The sequence below is a fragment of the Nannobrachium achirus genome (assembly GCF_963921795.1).
Source record: "Nannobrachium achirus genome assembly, chromosome: 17".
Classification (NCBI taxonomy): Eukaryota; Metazoa; Chordata; class Actinopteri; order Myctophiformes; family Myctophidae; genus Nannobrachium; species Nannobrachium achirus.
Window position 1 is genome coordinate 49,934,902 of NC_137824.1, and position 19,065 is coordinate 49,953,966.

Below are 19,065 nucleotides of genomic sequence, written 5' to 3' on the forward strand. Positions count from 1 at the left end.
AGGCAGGAGAATTTCTTCCCAGTTGCGCACGAAAGAAGGCAACATTCTCTCACTATTTGAGGAGGGGAGTGGCTGGCTGATCTTGTTTTGTATATTACACACGGGTTTAGTAAATAAAATAGCCTACAGTTTGCACTCCTCAGCCTTTTGTTTTGCGTGGAACTTAATTCAGTGAACTATTGGAATTCAAGACCGAGGAGAAATCCCGCACCTGCCCTGTTGTGGATCCACTCATCTGACTCCTCCACGTTCAACTTGGACTCAGTGTGCAGTGCAGCGCAGGAGAGGAGAGAGCTCCCCTGCGAACCCACCAGAGAAATGCTGCAGGCTTTTTCATTTACACCTGAGCGTTGTTGTGCGGATTAAACATTCATTTTGGTTTCAAATACCTTTCCCGCAGCTCTGATTTTTTCTTCTTATTTTCTTTCTTCCATCATTCCTACCACCTGGGACTATCAATTTACAAACTCATTTGGATTTTTTTTTACCGAAGATGTGGGCTGACAGGATGGCCCCATCCGACTGCCTGAAGTTGGCTGTTGTCCTTTGCTTCACAGGACCTATAAATGGTAACATTTTTAATTCGTATTATTTATCCATAGTAGCCTACAACCTATTCATTAGGACTATTTGGCTTGACTAGCCTACCACACATGAGTCTATAGCTTGCAGTTTATCGGCAGATATTTTCAAGGAAAACTCTAAATAGCCTATAATTTGTTCTTTAGCAAATGTTTTAAAAATATTTATCATTATAATATATTTTTCGTAGAGTAGGCCCAGACTAGTTGATCCTGTCTTCTTATTACCAGCCTAATCATCATTAAGAATATTGGTAGCCTATCTACCCTAATTCGAGATTTATCCTACAATATTATTATAATATTCCTATGATCGACTAGGCTACTGCATTGCTTCTCAAAGTGGGGTCCGGCCGGGGACCCCCAGCGATCCTTGAGGGAGTTCCACTTCCAGGGGGTCCCCACTCCCCAGCTAAATGATATTAGGAACCAAATGGACCCTTATGGGTCTGTAACTGAGTCAGATAGTGTAGCCTACAAATGGGTTCAATTAACATTGATTTTACAATATAAGTTTGGGTCTTTAAGATAGAAATGCCATTAAATGGGGGTCCGTAGCCTAATGCATGTTAAAATGGTTGAAAATCACTGACAGCTGTAAACATTTCTCTTATATGACGGTCCCTGCCTGGCATAACTTTTCAAAAGGGGGTCCGCGGGCGAATAAGTGTCAAATTTGGGGGTCCTCGACATGAAAAAGTTTGAGAAACATTGATTTAGTGATGGTGCAAATAGTCCCAGAAACGTTTTGCATCGCTTATGCAGGTAGGTGACGAACGAAGGAGCCGTTATTTGAGTGCAGATTTCAGCAGAATTAGCGTGCTGCCGTGCCAAGTTGCCAACAGGTAGACTTTCATTTGTGCCTGCACTGCCCTGCAGTTATTGCTTTGGCCGCTAGAGGTAGCCTCACCCTATAGTAAGCTAATTGGACGTTAATATGGATTGTTATGGGAGATGTTGTATCCTGGAGTGCATTGAGCTCCACTGCCAATTAGTAAACTGTATGCTAAGCTTAGGTGGGCTTTAGACTATATTGCACATTGTGAAGCTGCTGGATATTTAAGTGTGAATCTGGTAACTAATTTAAATTATTCTAAAATATAGGCTGCCTGCATGTGCATTTGCTTTTGGGTGTGAGAGTGTCTCAGGTTTAATCCAGTTATGTGTGAACTATTCTCCTGTGAAAGATGGGTGGGTAAACATCTTGACAGTTAGTCGGCTACAGCAACTGTTCATGCTTGACAGCTCCATGATGTTGATGTCTCTATAAAAGGTGGCTGTTGTTCCCCCACATTTAGCCTTTGCCTTGATGCACTGCAGAGATAGGCAGATGCCTTCCTCACTATTATTGTCCAAACAAAGTGCACATCCAAACAGAGGAAATACTGACATCCCCACCCCCTCCACAACAAACACCTTCAGCCCTTGTAGCTTTGTCTGCTCTACTGTGTTTTTGAGTTGATTTCCTTCACTATCCACATGCAGAGCGTGGGAAAGACACAAGGAGGAAGCGGACGTTGGAGCAAGAGGCGCCCTGGAATTGTTCTGGCCGGTAGAGGTCACGGAAATGTGACACGCTACCTGGGCAAAGATTTCTTAGCCAAACTCCTTGTGCTCACATGTCATTCAATGTCAAATGCCATCTCCAATGCCATGTAGAGAGGTAGTGTAAGGAGAGCTTTGTTTCTGAATGCTGAGAGATTCAGTCAGGCGCTGAATATGTCTTGCTCATTTATTTTTCAATATTAGTGCATATTAATTATTTCCCAGAAAACTCAAAACATTTTTATGGTGTCCTAGTCAGCTATATTGACAATCTAAAAGTATTACTGTGAAAAGCTCCCCATCTCCCTCATGATTTGTAAATGAGGCTATCCCGACCGTTGTTCAATAAGACCCCGGAGAGATGAAACTCTAGACTTATAGGCTATTGTTTTAGTCACTCAAGTATTAAAATACTTGTATTGTTTTAGTAAGTTGAGTGAATGTCAGTGGCTTTGAGTAGGTTGAATAAGCAATAAGCATAAGCAATGCAAAAACACAAGCTTCTTATTTTAGGATCCCTTTCATAGCAAATGTAAACCTGAAATGTTATAATAATAAGTACAGCCCAAGCTATCCAGCAATTTCTTGGTCCAGTATTGCATCTGGACTCATCTCTCAGGGTTAGGAGTCGATTTGCCAGCTAATTTGTCTTTGAGTTTTTTTTTTCTTTCTCCACTGCTTTCACATTGAGACGGAGTGGAAAATGGGAGCAATGAGAGGTCGTCGAAGTGCGCGTGCACACACACACACGCACGCACGCACGCACGCACGCACGCACGCACGCACGCACGCACGCACGCACGCACGCATGCACACACACACACACACACACACACACACACACACACACACACACACACACACACACACACACACAACTCTGATGTACATGAGGGATTCTAGGATATATTAAACTATTAAGCAAAAGTCTATCAGTTATGCTGGGAGGTATTATATATAATGTAAAAAAGTTGGTCCTTATTGCAGTTCTTAAATGGGAGGATATGAGCATCCTGTCTATAACTATTGATATCCACTCTGAGCCAGCAATATATTTTTGTTTTAACCCTGCATGAAATTTCAATTTCAAGGAGCTTCTGTCTGTTGGTTGTTCCTAATCTTACTTGTTATGGAACAAGGTTAGGAATATTGTGCTGGAGATATCTCTTGTTTGCGATGCTCAACTCTGTATAACCTGGATTTGCCCACCCATCATGGCCAGATGTTCCTTTATTTTGCTTTTTTAAAGGGGAGTCTGGAGCATTTTGTTTCCAAATCTCAGAAGACTTATACACGGCTAATAAAAAAGGCTCTCTTTAGCTGTTGTCTTAACCTTGCAATTGGCAAAGTGGATGGGGTTTCCAAAGATCCCAATGTCGGGTGAATACTCCGGAACTTGGAGATCATGACCAGCCAGAGCTGTAGTACTCCTGCCACTTCTTCTTTTGGCAGGTGCTCCCAACTGTTGTTAAAGGTATCAACCCAATGTTGTCAATCTTTTAGCAAGATTTAGAACTTCCTATTTATGAATTTGTCTTAACTGTTTGTCTACCCTGACATAGCCCATAGGCAACATACCACCAAATGACAAACAATAGCACAAAGAGTCATGGCAGTAGGGTTGCTGTTTTGTCGCACCTTAGAATAGTTGTATGACAATAGCTGACAATAGCTAAATTTAATTAGGGACTATTGTTTGGCATATATATTGTAGGCCTATTTGGTTTTAGCCAATTTAGCCATTTTGTCTCAACTATGGGGTAAGGCTTTGTACTCGATAATGGTTGCTCCGAATATTGCTTTTGTTATTACTTAGGTAACAGCAAATAAAGTGGACCTCTTTTAAATGTATAATAGTCAAAACTAAACCTCTTAATTAATTATATAAAATACATTCCATTGTGTTAGTGTAATAATTCACATTATTAGGCTATTATTATTATTATTCTAAGCTGAATGTGCACCCACTCCCAGGCACAATGACAGGAAACCACTCACAGTTGTCCACTTGCTGGCTACCCACTAGCGCTACCGTTGCACTGCTGTATCCATGGACACACTCCAGCCTACAGATGATTCATCAGCCTGTGACCCTGCTCGCTTCTATAAAGCCGTAGCCTCCCTGTCTGTCCTTTCTATTGCTTTTGTAGTTCACATTTAGAAGTACAAAGCAATGGAGTGGCAAGGTTAAACAAGTGAGTCATTATGCTGTATTGTGTTTTTTACCTTGAAAACACCCAAAAAAGATCCTCTTCCCTCACTCCAGAGACTGTCTCCCTGTTTGATGGTGTGCCGGAAAGTACATCGATGATGATGTGTGTACGCACTGCAAGAGGAGTAGGGAATTCCGTACATTATGCCCAGCACTTGAAGGGTTGTGACCGGGGGTTTCCGGTAAAGCTCAGTGATAGCACAGTCATATGTTACAGTAACAGTGGCTTTTATTACGCACATGCCCAGGAGAAATCACAAGGCTGCCGACACACGCTCATAACCTTACATAGGGTCATTGAGATTCTGTTTGTGAAAACAATGGTGTTTGGGCAGCCGCAATGAAAGTTTGACTTAAATCATTCAGTGCTATTTTAGAATTGTATGTCCTCTAAGGGAAAGCTATGAAACAACTACCGTATTTTCCGGACTATAAGGCGCACTTAAAAGCCTTTAATTTTCTCAAAAAACTACAGTGCGCCTTATAGTCCAGTGCGCCTTATATATGGATCATTCATTGACATTGACATTCCCTTTAGCACAGCTCCATCTGTTGGATGCATAACGCAATGGTAGCGTCTATTATGTGCGCCTTATAGTCAGGTGCGCCTTATATATGAAAACAGTTTGAAAATAGACCATTCATTGACAGTGCGCCTTATAGTCAGGTGCGCCTTATAGTCCAGAAAATACTGTATATATTATATTTCCTTAGCTTACACAGATCTGCACTTCCAGTTGCTTTTGGAAACCACTTGCAAAAAAAGTGGTTTTCAAAAGCTAGCTCCGTGCAAGCTTTTTTTAGTTACAGAAGGCGTAAATGAAAAACTGATGATCAACTTAGGATTTATATTTATTTCCTGACTTGGACAGTTTGGTTGGAAAAACACTCCGGGTTAGGATTTGTTGGATGTTGTTTGGAGTCCTTGTCCTTTCGTTCAGACTAAATATTTGTATTGAATTCTCTGGACCACAAACATTTCAGAATAGCGCAGAGCAGATCTTGGAGTACAACACTGCGTGAAGCAAAACGTTAAAGTCTCCATTTCCGGGCTTGATGTGAATCTACTGCATATGTTTGCCAAACATATGCAACTTTGCAAACTCCAGTGCCCTGTGCTGCTTCCTCTTCTCATATGCCACATGAGGACAAGGGCCTATAAAAGGAATCCTAGAGAAATAAGGCCGTGTTTCAATTATCATCTACAATTGTATGCTCATGATGACTGGTCAAATTGTCTGAGGTATGGAAACTTAGCTTGAAGTGCCATTCTCTCTCTTTTTCTCTCTCTCTTCCCCCCTTCGCTGTTTGTTCCATGCCTGTCCTCATCTTAATGGCTTCTAATGAGAACCAGCCCTGGACCCCCCTGAACCATCACAATAAGCACCGTCTCTGCCATTTTTTCAGACGATCTGCTGGAGAAATTCAGCACACAGCTGTTTTTGGTGGTGGTGGGGGGGCTTGCTGAGGTCGGCGTTGGGCAGCCATTGGGGCAGGTGGAGGATTTGATCGCGGGGGTTATTGGTGTAGGGAGAGTGGGAGACAGGGACCGAATGGGAGAAGAGAGGGGTCTTTTATGTTGCCTTGAGGCGAGTTCATCTGTAGTGTGTTAATGTAGAGACACACTGGCTTGGTTTAAAGAGATGGGTTGCCCACTAGCCAGGTCCAAGGTCAAGTTGTAGTCGATGGAAAAGTGTGCATGTGTGTCTTCGTGCATGTGTGCATGCTTGCTTGTTTTTCAGTGCACACGGTAGTGACAGAACACAGATGTTACATGCACAGTCATGCAGACAGTACACTGACACACTACCTAACCCCACAGTCATTCTGACTAAGCTTTTATTTCCAGCAGTTTAATTGAACCAACTTGCTGGTAGTTTCCCAGACATAATGAGAGACAACAGGGAATCCGATGACAACAATCATCTGGCAATTTAGCCACGACAAATGAGGACAGACAAACAATACATTTAGCTATAAACGTGCAGATTTTTATAATCGTGTTCTTGGATCATCATGTTAGGCTTTCGTTAATCTGCGACAACAGTACTGTATGTGGTATTCTGATGGGAGTAGAATAACATGAAAGAACACAAGCCAAGTCCCTTCCCCTCCAAATAACCTTGGACAATAAAACAATGATGCTATAACATTGTGTGAGGAAGTTGATATTGAGTGCCAACATTGGCATGGTCAGCTCATTCTTGTGCAGCAGCTGTTCATAATATGAAACGCATACTGGGGAGTGTTTTTTTGCGCACACGTGTGTGCGTGCAGGTGAGTGCATGACAGCCTAGGGACTAAGCTGTTGTGTAATTCGATTGACTTTCTCATTTTTAGGATACTAATAACAGTGCCAGGCTACTATAGACAACAAATGATAGGGCTCCCTGCAAGCAGCCTGGGGGGAACGGGAACCCAGTGAAAGGAAGTCCTGGGTCTGTCACACCTCCAGGACAGCACAGAGAGAACTAGAAGCAGTGCTCTTCCGAGCACAGGTCTCCACCAGGCCAGGCGTCCTGGTGGTGCTACTGTATAATAGGCCAATGTAAAAAGGGTGGCATATGTTCTTCACCTTAGACCTTTCATGGCAATCGGACACTGCATGCATGATTTGAAGCATTGTGTTCCAAAAATGTGTTTTGCTAAAGTCTACCTGCTGGTGGCGCTATAACAGGCCAATGTGAAAAGGGTAGCATTTGTTCCTTGACATAGTGGGAATATGTGTGACAAATTTCACGGTAATCGCAAGCTGCGTTGAGGATGGAATATGAAATATCAGACGGATCAGACTTGATCACATGACTATAGAGATACTGTGTACTGATTTGTGTTATTTTTGGAGAAAATCTGAAGGAGTAATATCCAAAAATGTGTTTTACATAAGTCGGCCCAAAGGTGGCGCTATAAAAGGCAGATGTGAAAAATGCAGGGAAAGGGTTTTTCCTTGGCTTCTAGGGAGTGCGCTTACAAAGTTTGAAACTGATCGGTGGAGTTATAGGTAAAAACACAAATCGGCCTGTTATAGCGCCACCATGAGGCTGATTTAAAAAAAATTATGTGGCATTTCTTCCTCTGCCTAGTTGGAACGTGTGTGTGCGATTTCATGATAATTGCACTTTGCGTTTGTGATTTGAGGCATTTTGTTCAAAACGGCTCAATCCTACAAACTTTGGAAGCCAATCTTAGCCAATCAGGATGGAATATGCAAAATCGGACAGATCCGTGTCGATCACATGACTGTCGAGATACTGCCTAGCGATTTGTAAGATTTTTGGACAAAATCTGTAAGAGTAGTGTACAGAAATGTGTTTTGCGAACATCGGCCTCATGGTGGCGCTAGAAGAGGCCCATTTGAAAAATGTGGGGCAGAGGTTCTGAATTGGCATCCAGGGAGTATGTGTGCTCATTTTGGCAGCGACCGGCCCAACGGCGACTGAGATTAGGTGGTAACAGACGGACGGACGCACACACGCACGCACGCACGCACGCACGCACGCACGCACGCACGGACGGACGGACGGACGGACGGACGGAAGGACGGACGGACGGAGGGGAAAACATACTCTCACCATGCCTTCGGCTGGTGGAGACAATGACAGTGTTCCCTTTGCAGAGCACAGTGCAACAGCTACTAGAATTAAGAACCCGCCCATTCAGACTCCCTTTTCCCCTTACAGATGTGAGATTAGCATCCAGAGCTTGAACAAGGTCACTGGTGGTAAATGCAACAAAGACTAACGCATGACAGGTGCATGTGTACTACAGGCCTATAGTGTGTGGTGGTGGGGGAGGGGGTTGTTATATAACTGGGAAGTAAGCACGCACACGGCCAGCCCAGTTTGAATGGCAGGTTTGGGGGTAGAAGCTGGTTTTGTTTTGGAGGGGCTTATGTGGGTCTGTCCACCACAGTTCAGCCTGGGACTGACCCCTCTCAGTTGAAGGTGAAGGTCACAACTGCTCACCATGTTCAACTCCACCATCTCTCTCTCTCTCTCTCTCTCTCTCTCTCTCTCTCTCTCTCTCTCTCTCTCGCTCTCTCTCTCTCTCTCTCTCTCTCTGTCTCTCTCTCTCTCCTACACATACTTACACACACTGCTCGTCAGCTATCCATTCAGCATCCTGCCTTTCCCAGTAGGTACCGTAATAAGAGAGACATCCGCCACGGGTTGCACAGATTCATGGGAAAATGTTGTTTGATAAGGATGGGGTTCAAAACTGTTAAAGTGACACCGTTAAGATGCAGGTGTGTTTGAACCACTGTGTGTGTGTGTGTGTGTGTGTGTGTGTGTGTGTGTGTGTGTGTGTGTGTGTGTGTGTGTGTGTGTGTGTGTGTGTGTGTGTGTGTGTGTGTGTTTGTGTGTGTGTGTGTGTGTGTGTGTGTGTGTGTGTGTTTCTGCAGGACTCCTGAGCAGACAGAACTTGCCAGCACCTATAATGGTGCCCTCTGAAAATCCACAGATGCACCGCAGCGGGGGCTCACTCACAATCACGTGCAGGTAACTCCAAGCTCACTGTGTGAGCTTATAGATCTGCCATTTTGGCCGTTCTTTTCTCATTCAATCTTTTTTTATTTTTCACAAGGAATCAAATAAAAAATCTCAAGCAGTATAAAAGCAACTTGAACTCCAGTATCCCCCAGCCTTCTCCTTCTACCCACCTTTCATCATCCGTCCCATCATATTAATTGAGCAACACGTCCATTGCATCATTAAACCACAAGACCTTCCAGATTTGATATAAAATGTGTCCATAGTGAAATCATAGTGAAAGCTTTTGAACATTTGTAGAAAAAGAATTATAGTTACCGTAATTATGTTCACATATATAATGATATGCTCAAAATATGGACGCCAGGATGAAAGTGGTTTAAATGCATATATCATTAAGGTATAGAATGTGCCTATGTATTGGGAAATGATTGCACGCAATGTGCTGGTATATTATTAGATTTGAAAATAATTGCACACAATGTGCTGGTATATTATTAGATTTGAAAATAATTCATAAATGTGTCGTTATAGCCTAATAGTAACCTAACCCAATAATAGCCTATTTATTTGTTTTTTAATAGTTCTAACCTAATAATAATGTGTGTGTGGTCACAAAAAACCCAAGGCACAGCTGGACGTGTCCCGGCGCACACCAGTGTGCCTCGCCGGCTTTGGGAACCACTGGACTAGGTTAACTTGGCGTGGTGGTGGTCCACATTTATAAATCTGACGCAACATACCCCAGGGACGGTGGAACCCCAGTGTGCCACGTACGCATTTTGCTAAGCATTTATGGAATCTTGCATCATTGGGTAGCCATGCCAGGAATGCTAAGTTAAGCTGTGCACACAGATCTATCTAATGTAATGCTTCCCTAGAAGGCGATGTGCTAAAAAGCCCTGGCCCATACTGTCATGGGTTCTGTCCCTGGGACGAGGGCTTGACCCAAAGGGCTGCAGGCTAAGGCAGTGGTATGCGAGTCATGTTTGAAGCTCCTCTGGGATCTCTTTAATGACAGCTCTAAAATGAATACCGTGTGGAAATATGTGTTAGCCAGAGCACATCGTCCTATCGGAGGCATGTTCCCATGTGAAAGTTTAAGTTATCAGATTATTGTAATGGGCTCTCAAACAAAATACGCTTCAAAATAAACACCGTTTGAGACTTGAGGGACAGAGAGCCAGCTCACCATTAGGCCGAGTCATTTGTTACTTTTGTTTTTCCGGAGAATACTGCAGGACATGCTATCTTGACAGGTCAAATCCCAAATGACAAACCTAAGATCAGCTGTGGTTTTGAAGACTCATGTCTGTGGAATTTCAGCCCATGTTTTTTGAGTATAATTATTCATAGTTCATAGGTATCCCTTCTGAGAATTGAATCACTGATCGCGTAAGTGTTTTTTGTGTGTCTGTGTACGTGCGTTTGTGCATGTGTGTGCGCGCATGTAGGCAACAGTATGCATATACTATGTTAGTGATGAACCTAGTTCAGACAAAAGATTTGTGACGAGACAAAACCAGTTTAAGTCTTGATTGTACAATGCGTTAAAGCTTTAAAATATTGTGGAGGAAAATCGCACCAGTCTGATATACGCCCCCGGACCCCCTGTTGAAGACCCCTGTATTAGATTTAATAAAAATAAATGGAATACCGACGCGGCGGTCCCATCCCTCAGCCTCGCTGTAACTGTCTGTGCTTTGTCGTCTGTCAGGGGCTCTGCTCGTCTGCACTGGAGCCTGCCCTGGCGCTCTGCGCTGTCAGACGAGGTGTCAGTGAAGGAGTGCGAGCCCAGGGTCCACTCCCACTGCAGCAGGCTGACCGTCAGACACCTGCTGGCCAACGACACAGGCCTGTACAGCTGCAGATACTCCCAGGACCTTCCGGACCACGTCAGCTCGCTCTATGTCTATGTCAAAGGTGAGAAGAACTCGACTCGAATGCATGGAACGGAACCCCCGAGTCATTAGCAAGTGTGTGAAAACACGAAACAAGAGTTCCATTCCAATGAGAATAACAACTGGCTCCATAAACTATAACATCGATAAGGAGACCCTTTTTCTAAAAGGCGTGTTTGTTTTTCATCCATTATTTTGTTGTGGTTTTTGTGCGAAAAAAAAGTGCCACGAGTTCACTGGAGCCTCTCAATAAAAGGTTTTACGCGGGGGTGATTTGCAATGGGCCGGCACCTACATTACAGTGGGGTCTAGTGTGGAGCGAGCCAACGCGTAGAACACGTAATGGCCAGGGCTCAGACACAGGCAGGGGTGTCGCACCAAATTCTGGGCCCTGGGTACAAGGATTCACTGCGGGGCCCCTGTGCTTTAACTATTGAAAAATAGCAGATATACAAGCTCACAGCGCGGCACCGAGTGCCGCGCTGCGAGCTTGTAGATCTGCTATTTTTGAAAAATCATGAAATCTTTGAATATTTTACCTACCTATACCTATGTTTCTGTCAGTGGAGCTCAAACCTTCTCATGTGAAGGACCCCCAAAATGGTATGTATTTGGCCACGGAACCCCATCTCAAAATATTGAGTTCCAGGGACCCCCCAGAAGCAAAATTTGAGTTAGAAAATGTTCGCTTAAAAAATACATATATTCAAAGATTTTCACACATTTTAACGACTTTTCAAAAATAGCAGATCTACAAGCTCGCAGCGCGGCACTCGGTGCCGCGCTGTGAGCTTGTATATCTGCTATTCTTCAATAGCTAAAGTATAAAATAATTAAGGCCCCTCCACCACCTTGGGCCCTAGTAACTCAGTCCCACTTTCATACCCCTTGTGACGCCCCTGGACACAGGCACTGAGCTGTCTGATGTTTTCCTGAATGATATAAGACCTGGAGAACCTCCAGCCCTGCAGGAAAGAAAAGAGAGTGTGTGAGAGAAGCTGCGAGGAGGCACAAGTTATGAGAGATCCTATACCTCATTTAGTCTTCAAGACGTTATATTAATCATGTATGACAGAGTATGCAATTTGTTGCTCTCAAATGTGTGACTGCAGCTATTAGCAAGAGGCAGGGATTGGTATTTGCTGGCACAGAGCGCTGAAGACTGTCCGAAAGAGGGAGAGATTGAGCGATGTATAAGGCGTTCATGTCTGGAGTGGGAAGGAGAGCATGATTGCATGGGAAGCCCTGCTCATTTATTTCCTCTCCTGGCTACTGTTTGTTTTAATAACATCTCCTGAAGCTTCACACTGCTTCACTTATACTTCATAGTTTAAGATCATCCGACGATGACACAAAAACAACCCTTTAGCATTAAGTTCCTTTGACCTCTATATGTGTACGCCACGGTACAAAAGTAAATATGTACTATTTTTGCATTTTTCTTATTGAGACAGGTGTGAACATTGCTGGGTGAACTAAAGCTTCGATGAAGTCCACCTCTTCTTGGTTTACTGTGTCGACTTGACTCTTTCTAAAAGCCTGCCCCCCCTCAGCCGCCATGTTTAGTCTAACACACTCTTTTCAAAGCCCTTCAAGTGTTTATTAGATCATTTTCAATGTTTGTTTTTCAAATAATAGCCCCTTTATCACACGGATACTGCTTGACCTCACACAAATCACTCAAGTATGTGTCAGGCCGTGACGTTCCCACAGCAGATGTTTGATGGCTGGTTGCCTAGCAGACTATAACAGCACCGGCTGCACCCTGTGTTGTTAGATAGATGATACAGGAACATTCTATTTGATCTCTGTGTGGAATCAACTGCTTTCATTGCCTTGATTCAGTTGCAGAAAACAAAAAACAAAAACAGAGCTACTGTATGGCATTCAGTGGTGGAAAGTAACTAAGTAGATTTACTTAAGTACTGTACTTAAGTACAATTTTTAGGTATTTGTACTTTACTTTTTTTTCTCCAATACTTTTACTTCTACTCCACTACATCTCGGATCCAAATATTGTACTTTTACTCCACTAAATTTATTTGAAAACTTTAGTTACTAGTTACTTTTCGGATATAAATTATTATATTATAAAACATAGGTAAACCACTTTAGCCCAACTTTATACCTTGGCTATTTGAAAATAACCGATCTGCAAGCTATTTTCTGCTATTTTCAAATATTTATGTACTTTTACCTTTAGTACTTTAAGTACATTTTGATGCCGACACTTTCATACTTTTACTCAAGTACATTTTGAATTCCGGACGTATTTCTATATTGCAGCATTGATACTTTTACTTAAGTAAAACATTTTAGTACTTTTTCCATCACTGATGGCATTAAACACAATTTGCTCTGCTTGGCGTTGAGCACATTATTTCAACTAGTCCTTACCCGTTCAAAGATATGAGCTCCGAAATGATGTGCAGTGTGTGGGTTATGGGGTGTGCACTGTGCACACAGTATATGAGGGATGGAAAGTAACTTTCTGGTGCTTGCATGATAATATGTAGGAGCATCAATGTAAGAAATACCCGTTTCGTTTAAAGGCTACATAGATACTGTGTACCGATCTACATGACAACATCTGAAAGAGGGCCAGCCAACAGTTGTGTCAGGTGTGTTCATATGCTAATGGTGATGCGATTTCAGATCAATTGCTCCAGCCACTGAGGAGAAACGCTGTGACAGACACTCAGACATTCGCAAAATTATAGTATAGATGTGCTTGCAAAGGACAGCCATCCTAAAGAAAGAAAATACGTAGGGTAGATCTGCTTTGAAATGCAGCTCCCAATTCACTCATTCTAACTCCCCAATTCCTCATTCTAACTTTGTCATTTTGAAATTCATTCTGCAGATCCTGTGCATCCGTTTGTGGTGCGCCATTTCCCCACTCCCCATGCTGTGGGTATATACAGGGATGAGACCCACCTGGTGGTCCCCTGCAGGACCTCCTCTCCTGAAACAGTTGTAACGCTGCACGGGGTAAGGACATACGTTAGCATAAATGTGGCTGTATGATGTGTTTATTAGAAAAGTGCACATCCACTCTGGTAATCAGGTGCAGGACAAGATCAGCATTAAACAATTATACAGTCCGCACACAGTTTTGCTAGATCAATTTTTTAATTTAACCAAAGAAAATCGTGCTAATATAACTAATATTCAGTGCTGTTATACTGTAGGTATTGTTTGAATGAGACGGCTTATTTTCATGTGAAAGAAAAAGCCCTCTGTGACACAGGATTTGTGTGACAGTGCTCCTAGCCTTTGACGTCAGTGTTTTCAAGGCATCCTTCTTTGTCAGGTTTGTAAAAAGGAAAAAAGGATTTCCAAGGGTAAACACATGCTGCCTGTACTTAAGGTTTCCCGTTCTTTTCTCACACACTTCGTGCAGTCAGATACTCTGGCATACGGAAACGGACGAGGTTGGGGGGGGGGTGTGGGGGTGACAGTAGCCAATAAGAGAAGCGTATGGGCCAGCGAGCGGAGTCATCCTGTCTGCTTCCTCTAAGGACAGAAAGGTGTTCCAAGAGTGCTTTTCTCAAAATAGATCTGGCCGGCCAAATTTAGCTCCCCCTCTTTTCCAAACATCTCGCTCAGGAAATGCATTTTGGTACACGCTTTGTCCCAATCAGAGGAAACAATAGGTCAATGATGCCCCCGAGGGTCATGATGCTTGATATGAAATTTTGGAGTGGAGGATAACGAGGGCCTATGAGATGCAGATCAAACAACACCGCTTGTCCACATTCAATGGAGCTTGAGATCCATGGCAAGAACCCTGGTCCTTATGCAGCATGAAGCTGGCTAAAGATGCCCTCGGCAACAACTCGATATCTGTGTTGTTTTGTGCTGCACACAGAGGTTGATATATGACGGCGTGTCACAGCGCCTGGCCACAGACAAACAGGTCTTATTCAGATGACAAAGATAGTGGCTGTGTGACACAGGGAGATCTACGGCTAGTCCTCCTTCCTGCATCGTCTCCTTCCTTCCTAGCCTCCACTTCCCTCCTCGGCTTTTAATTTCTTTGGCCTGAGAACAAACGGTGGTTAGAACTTGGCCAGGCACGTACATCCACACACAGGGGCGTCACAAGGGGGGGAAAAGTGGGACTGAGTAACGAGGGCCCAAGGTAGAGGGAACTTAATTATTTTATACTTTAGCTATTGAAAAATAGCAGATATAAAAGCTCTGTGAGCTTGTATAGCTGCTATTTTTGAAAAGTCGTGAAAATGTGTGCAAATCTTTGAATATATGTATCTTTTAAGCGAACATTTGTAACTCAAATGTTGCTTCTGGGGGGTCCCTGGGTGTTCGGACCAATGCCATGGCACCGTCCCTGGAACTAAATATTTTGAGATGTGGGTCTGTGTTCAAATGCATATAATTTTGGAGGTCCTTGACATGAAAAAGTTTGAGCACCACTTTCAAAAAACCTTAGAAGGATTTGAAATATTCAAAAACTTGCGCAAATTGTCACATTGTATATCTGCTATTTTTCATTGGTTAAAGCACAAAATAATACATAATAATGTGTTCCTTGTACCCAGGGCCCAGAATGTGGGGCAACACCACTGCACACACACACAATCCTTTCAAAGTCAACAGTCAGCCCTTCGTGTTCCACTGCATGAAATCCTAATTAGACCTTCACTCGAAACGGGGCGATTGCCCCCAGCTGAGACCAGTAGAGCATGAGCATCTCCTTTGCGAAATGAAGCTACCCACGCGATATAGAGCACAGTCCACCTGGCCAGTGGCCCAGCAGGGTCCTTGTAAGCATCCCGATCCCGTTCATATCCTGACAGACACCTCTGCTCGTCCACTTGTCTCCCTGTCTACAGCTGCCTCCCTTATCGGAGGATGTTATGCAGCGGAAGGTGTGGGACCCCACCAAGGGCTTCACCATCCCCTACGGCAAATGGACCATGTACAACCTCCTCACCTGCGTCACCAGGGTCAACGGCCACGACGTCGAATCCAGATACATCCCCCAGAGGCTAAGTGAGTCCGTGGACCACCTGACTGAGTTCAGACAACCCGATTATTCTAATATATGATTAGAAAGCTTGAATATTATGATTTATGATCTTTTTATTTATGATGTATAACTCTTTTCTCCTCTGTTGTACAGCTAAAGTTCTTAAGAATGTGAAGATTACCCCAAGCCGTGTCCGGGTTTTGGTAGGGGATACGCTTGTCCTTAACTGCTCTGGAGAGACAGAATACAACGGAAATATCAACTTCACCTGGGAGTTTCCGAAAAGGATTGTAAGTGATGGACCCTTAATACTCAGTTGCCAACAGGAACACACCAAGCTTTCTTGTCCTGACTATTACAGGCTTACATGTTTACAGTTTACAGTTTACAGTTTAGGCATTTAGCAGACGCTTTTAATCCAAAGCGACTTACAATAAGCAAATAAACATCACAATAATAAACAAGATTAAGTGTCAGTACATCAACAGCAATATAACAAATGTGAATGAATATATATATAGAAAAAAAACTATATAATCCGTAAAAAAAAAAAAGAGAGACTAGACTGGGAGAAGTCTGTGTTAAAAAGTGTTGACAGATGACAGTCAGCTAATGGCACTGTTTTGTGGGAGAGGAAATATGTCTCCTACCATATGGACAAATATGGACAAATACACTAATGAGTGACATGAATCCGTTACGTTATACAGTATCCCTTGCAAAAAGGTGACTAATGAATGCAGCTCTTTGAGTTGTTGAACACACTCCTGCACTGTGCAGCGTTTTGTGTCTGCTACATTCACATGTTCTTTTGCCAATGTGTGTTTATGTGTAAGCGTGTGCCCTGCCCACAGTCAGTGATGGCCCACAGTCAAGGGCCTTTTCCACCGGCAAAGAACCGTCTCTGGTTCTTTCTCCCGCCTATGGGATGAACCAGAGGTGAGCTTTTCCACCGTAAAAGTTGGTTCCGAATGGGAACCACAAAATCCTTGGTTCCTCTGGTTCAATCATGGTTCAATCTGGTGGAAAGGCAAGACAAAAACAAACCAAGGTTCCAAGAAAGTTGAACCGGCACTGGTTCTGGAACCGGTTCTTTGACGGTGGAAAAGGCCCCTCAGTGATGGAGCTGCTCCATCACAAATAAACTCACCTGCTAGAAGTTGGACACACAATCATAATGATCTCTCTCTCCCTCCCTCTCTTTCTCACCATCCTTCTCACACACTAGCCCTCTGCCTCACTCTATCTGTTCTCTTTCTCTCTGTGTGTGCCATCCAAATGATCTCTCCGGTTCACACCGGGCTAATGTGAGGGAAATGCTCTCCCGACCCTTGCCAATGCGTTCCGCCATATTTTCAGCGATTCAACTTTTGAATCGAGTGACAGACCCACGCAGATGTCTGACTACCACTGATGATGCTGCTGCACATTAATGAACAATGTTTCAGACACAGGCGGTAATTGGCTGTCTGATGGCCTGGCCACCCAGCGACCCCGACGTTGGCTTGATGTGTGTCAGGGCCTTAAGGCTCTCGGGTAACTGCTGATAGTGAATACAGATGTATTATGATGAAAGAGCGGGGTGTTGCTGTCAAAGATCATCAGGGTTAGGGTTGACTTGGCTCTGGACAAATAAACAACCAACATTATGTCAAACACTTCCCTGAAGCAACTATAAAAGACACAATGGCCATACAGATTAAAACTGTGCTTATGCATATCGTCACTGTCGGGTTAGAAACCTCGTATCTCCAATTTCAAATGTGTAAATGTTTTCGCAAAGTAAAGCCCTGATTCATCATACAAGGCCGTCTCACAAAGGTAGTGAAAACAGCCGATCTACAAGCACACAACAGTGCTGTTTTCACTAGTTTAAATCATTTTAAAAGTGATAAATACAAAACAAACAGTTTTGGACATACAAGGTTTCCACCTGACAACGACGATATTCTCAATTCTGTGTCTGCAGGTGAACCGGAATCACTCTCTGATCAAATTAAGGGATCGTCCAGCCGAGGTGTTGGTGATGAGCAAGGCACTAGTCCTCCACAACATCACCATGGAGGACAGGGGCACCTACCGCTGCAAGGCTGAGATCGACACTCTCAAAGAAGCCACAGCCAAAGTCATTGTTTTTGGTTAGTGGATTTAAGTCACACATTCACAATTCAGACACTACACACTCAGGAAATGTCAAGTTCAAATTGAAATACAGTATCTCAGTGTTGTGTAAGATGCTTATGTTAAAACATATTTAAAAAATGTATGTGAAATACTGTAAATAATGAAGCAAAAACTAAATATTAAGCTTGTTCCTTTTAATGCAGTCACTAGAGGCTGTTGTTTTAAACCTTATTCAAACGTGTTTCAGAGCACCCGTTCCTCAATGTTTCCTACAAGCACGAGCAGACTCATATGGTCTTTGCCAACGAGGGCAAAAGGAAGCTGGTTCTCGAGCCCAAGATCAACGCTCTTCCACCTCCAGACATATTCACATGGTAGGTTAAGTTCGAAGTATTTGGTTATTGTTGCTCTCATTTCAAGTAGCTTTCTCCTTACGGTCCACCACATGACAGATACAGTATATCGTCACTGTCGGGCAGAAACCTTGTATCTCCAAGTTTCACATTTGTAAATTCTTTCGCAAAGCAAAGCCCTGCTTCATCATACAAGGCCGTCGCACAAAAGTAGTGAAAACAGCCGATCTACAAGCACACAACGCCTCGCGGTGCGAGGCGTTGTGTGCTTGTAGCTCTGCTATTTTCACTATAGTTTAGTTCATTTTTAAAATGATAAATGCAAAACGAACGGTCTTGGACATACAAGGTTTCCACCCGACAACGACGATACGGAATAGTAAAGACAGGGTTTTTTCGTAACTTGGTTTACATTCCTGTATTGTCAGGTACAAGGACGGTGTCCGCATCATTGCCAATTCCACCTGCTACGTGGTGTCAGGCTCCAGTCTCAACATCACGCATGTGCAGGAGAAGCACTCTGGGGTCTACACCATAAAGCTGGGCAACAAAGAGAAGGGTCTCTACAAGAACCTGAGCTTCACCCTGGTAGTTAACGGTAAGCCTATGCGTGTGCAGACGCCCCGGTAGTGACTGCAGATCCAGAGGAAATGAAATCATAGTCCATATTGCCAGTCTTTGTGGAAAGTAAACATTGTATGTCCAAAACCATTACTTTTCAGTGGATGGAAAAAAAATTCAACCTATCCGATGTAGTTATTATTTTGTCACCTTTTACAAGTTCTTGTTAATACTTTCGTTGGTTAAAACCCACACACAGACTTAAGCACTTTCACTTTAAAAACGCTTTTAAAATATTTTAGAAA

The 19,065-nt window shown here is 43.3% G+C and overlaps 1 protein-coding gene across 1 annotated transcript in view; it reads left to right on the plus strand.

The window, feature by feature from the left end:
• Positions 1 to 19,065, plus strand: part of kdrl (kinase insert domain receptor like) — a 68,073-nt gene continuing 49,008 nt past the window's right edge. The window contains exons 1-9 of the mRNA XM_080745428.1: positions 1 to 569; positions 8,741 to 8,837; positions 10,546 to 10,751; positions 13,593 to 13,720; positions 15,586 to 15,745; positions 15,876 to 16,012; positions 17,692 to 17,860; positions 18,094 to 18,220; positions 18,628 to 18,797. Coding sequence (XP_080601554.1) covers positions 494 to 569; positions 8,741 to 8,837; positions 10,546 to 10,751; positions 13,593 to 13,720; positions 15,586 to 15,745; positions 15,876 to 16,012; positions 17,692 to 17,860; positions 18,094 to 18,220; positions 18,628 to 18,797 — 1,270 coding nt within the window. The 5' untranslated portion in view covers positions 1 to 493. The remainder of the gene's footprint in view (positions 570 to 8,740; positions 8,838 to 10,545; positions 10,752 to 13,592; positions 13,721 to 15,585; positions 15,746 to 15,875; positions 16,013 to 17,691; positions 17,861 to 18,093; positions 18,221 to 18,627; positions 18,798 to 19,065) is intronic.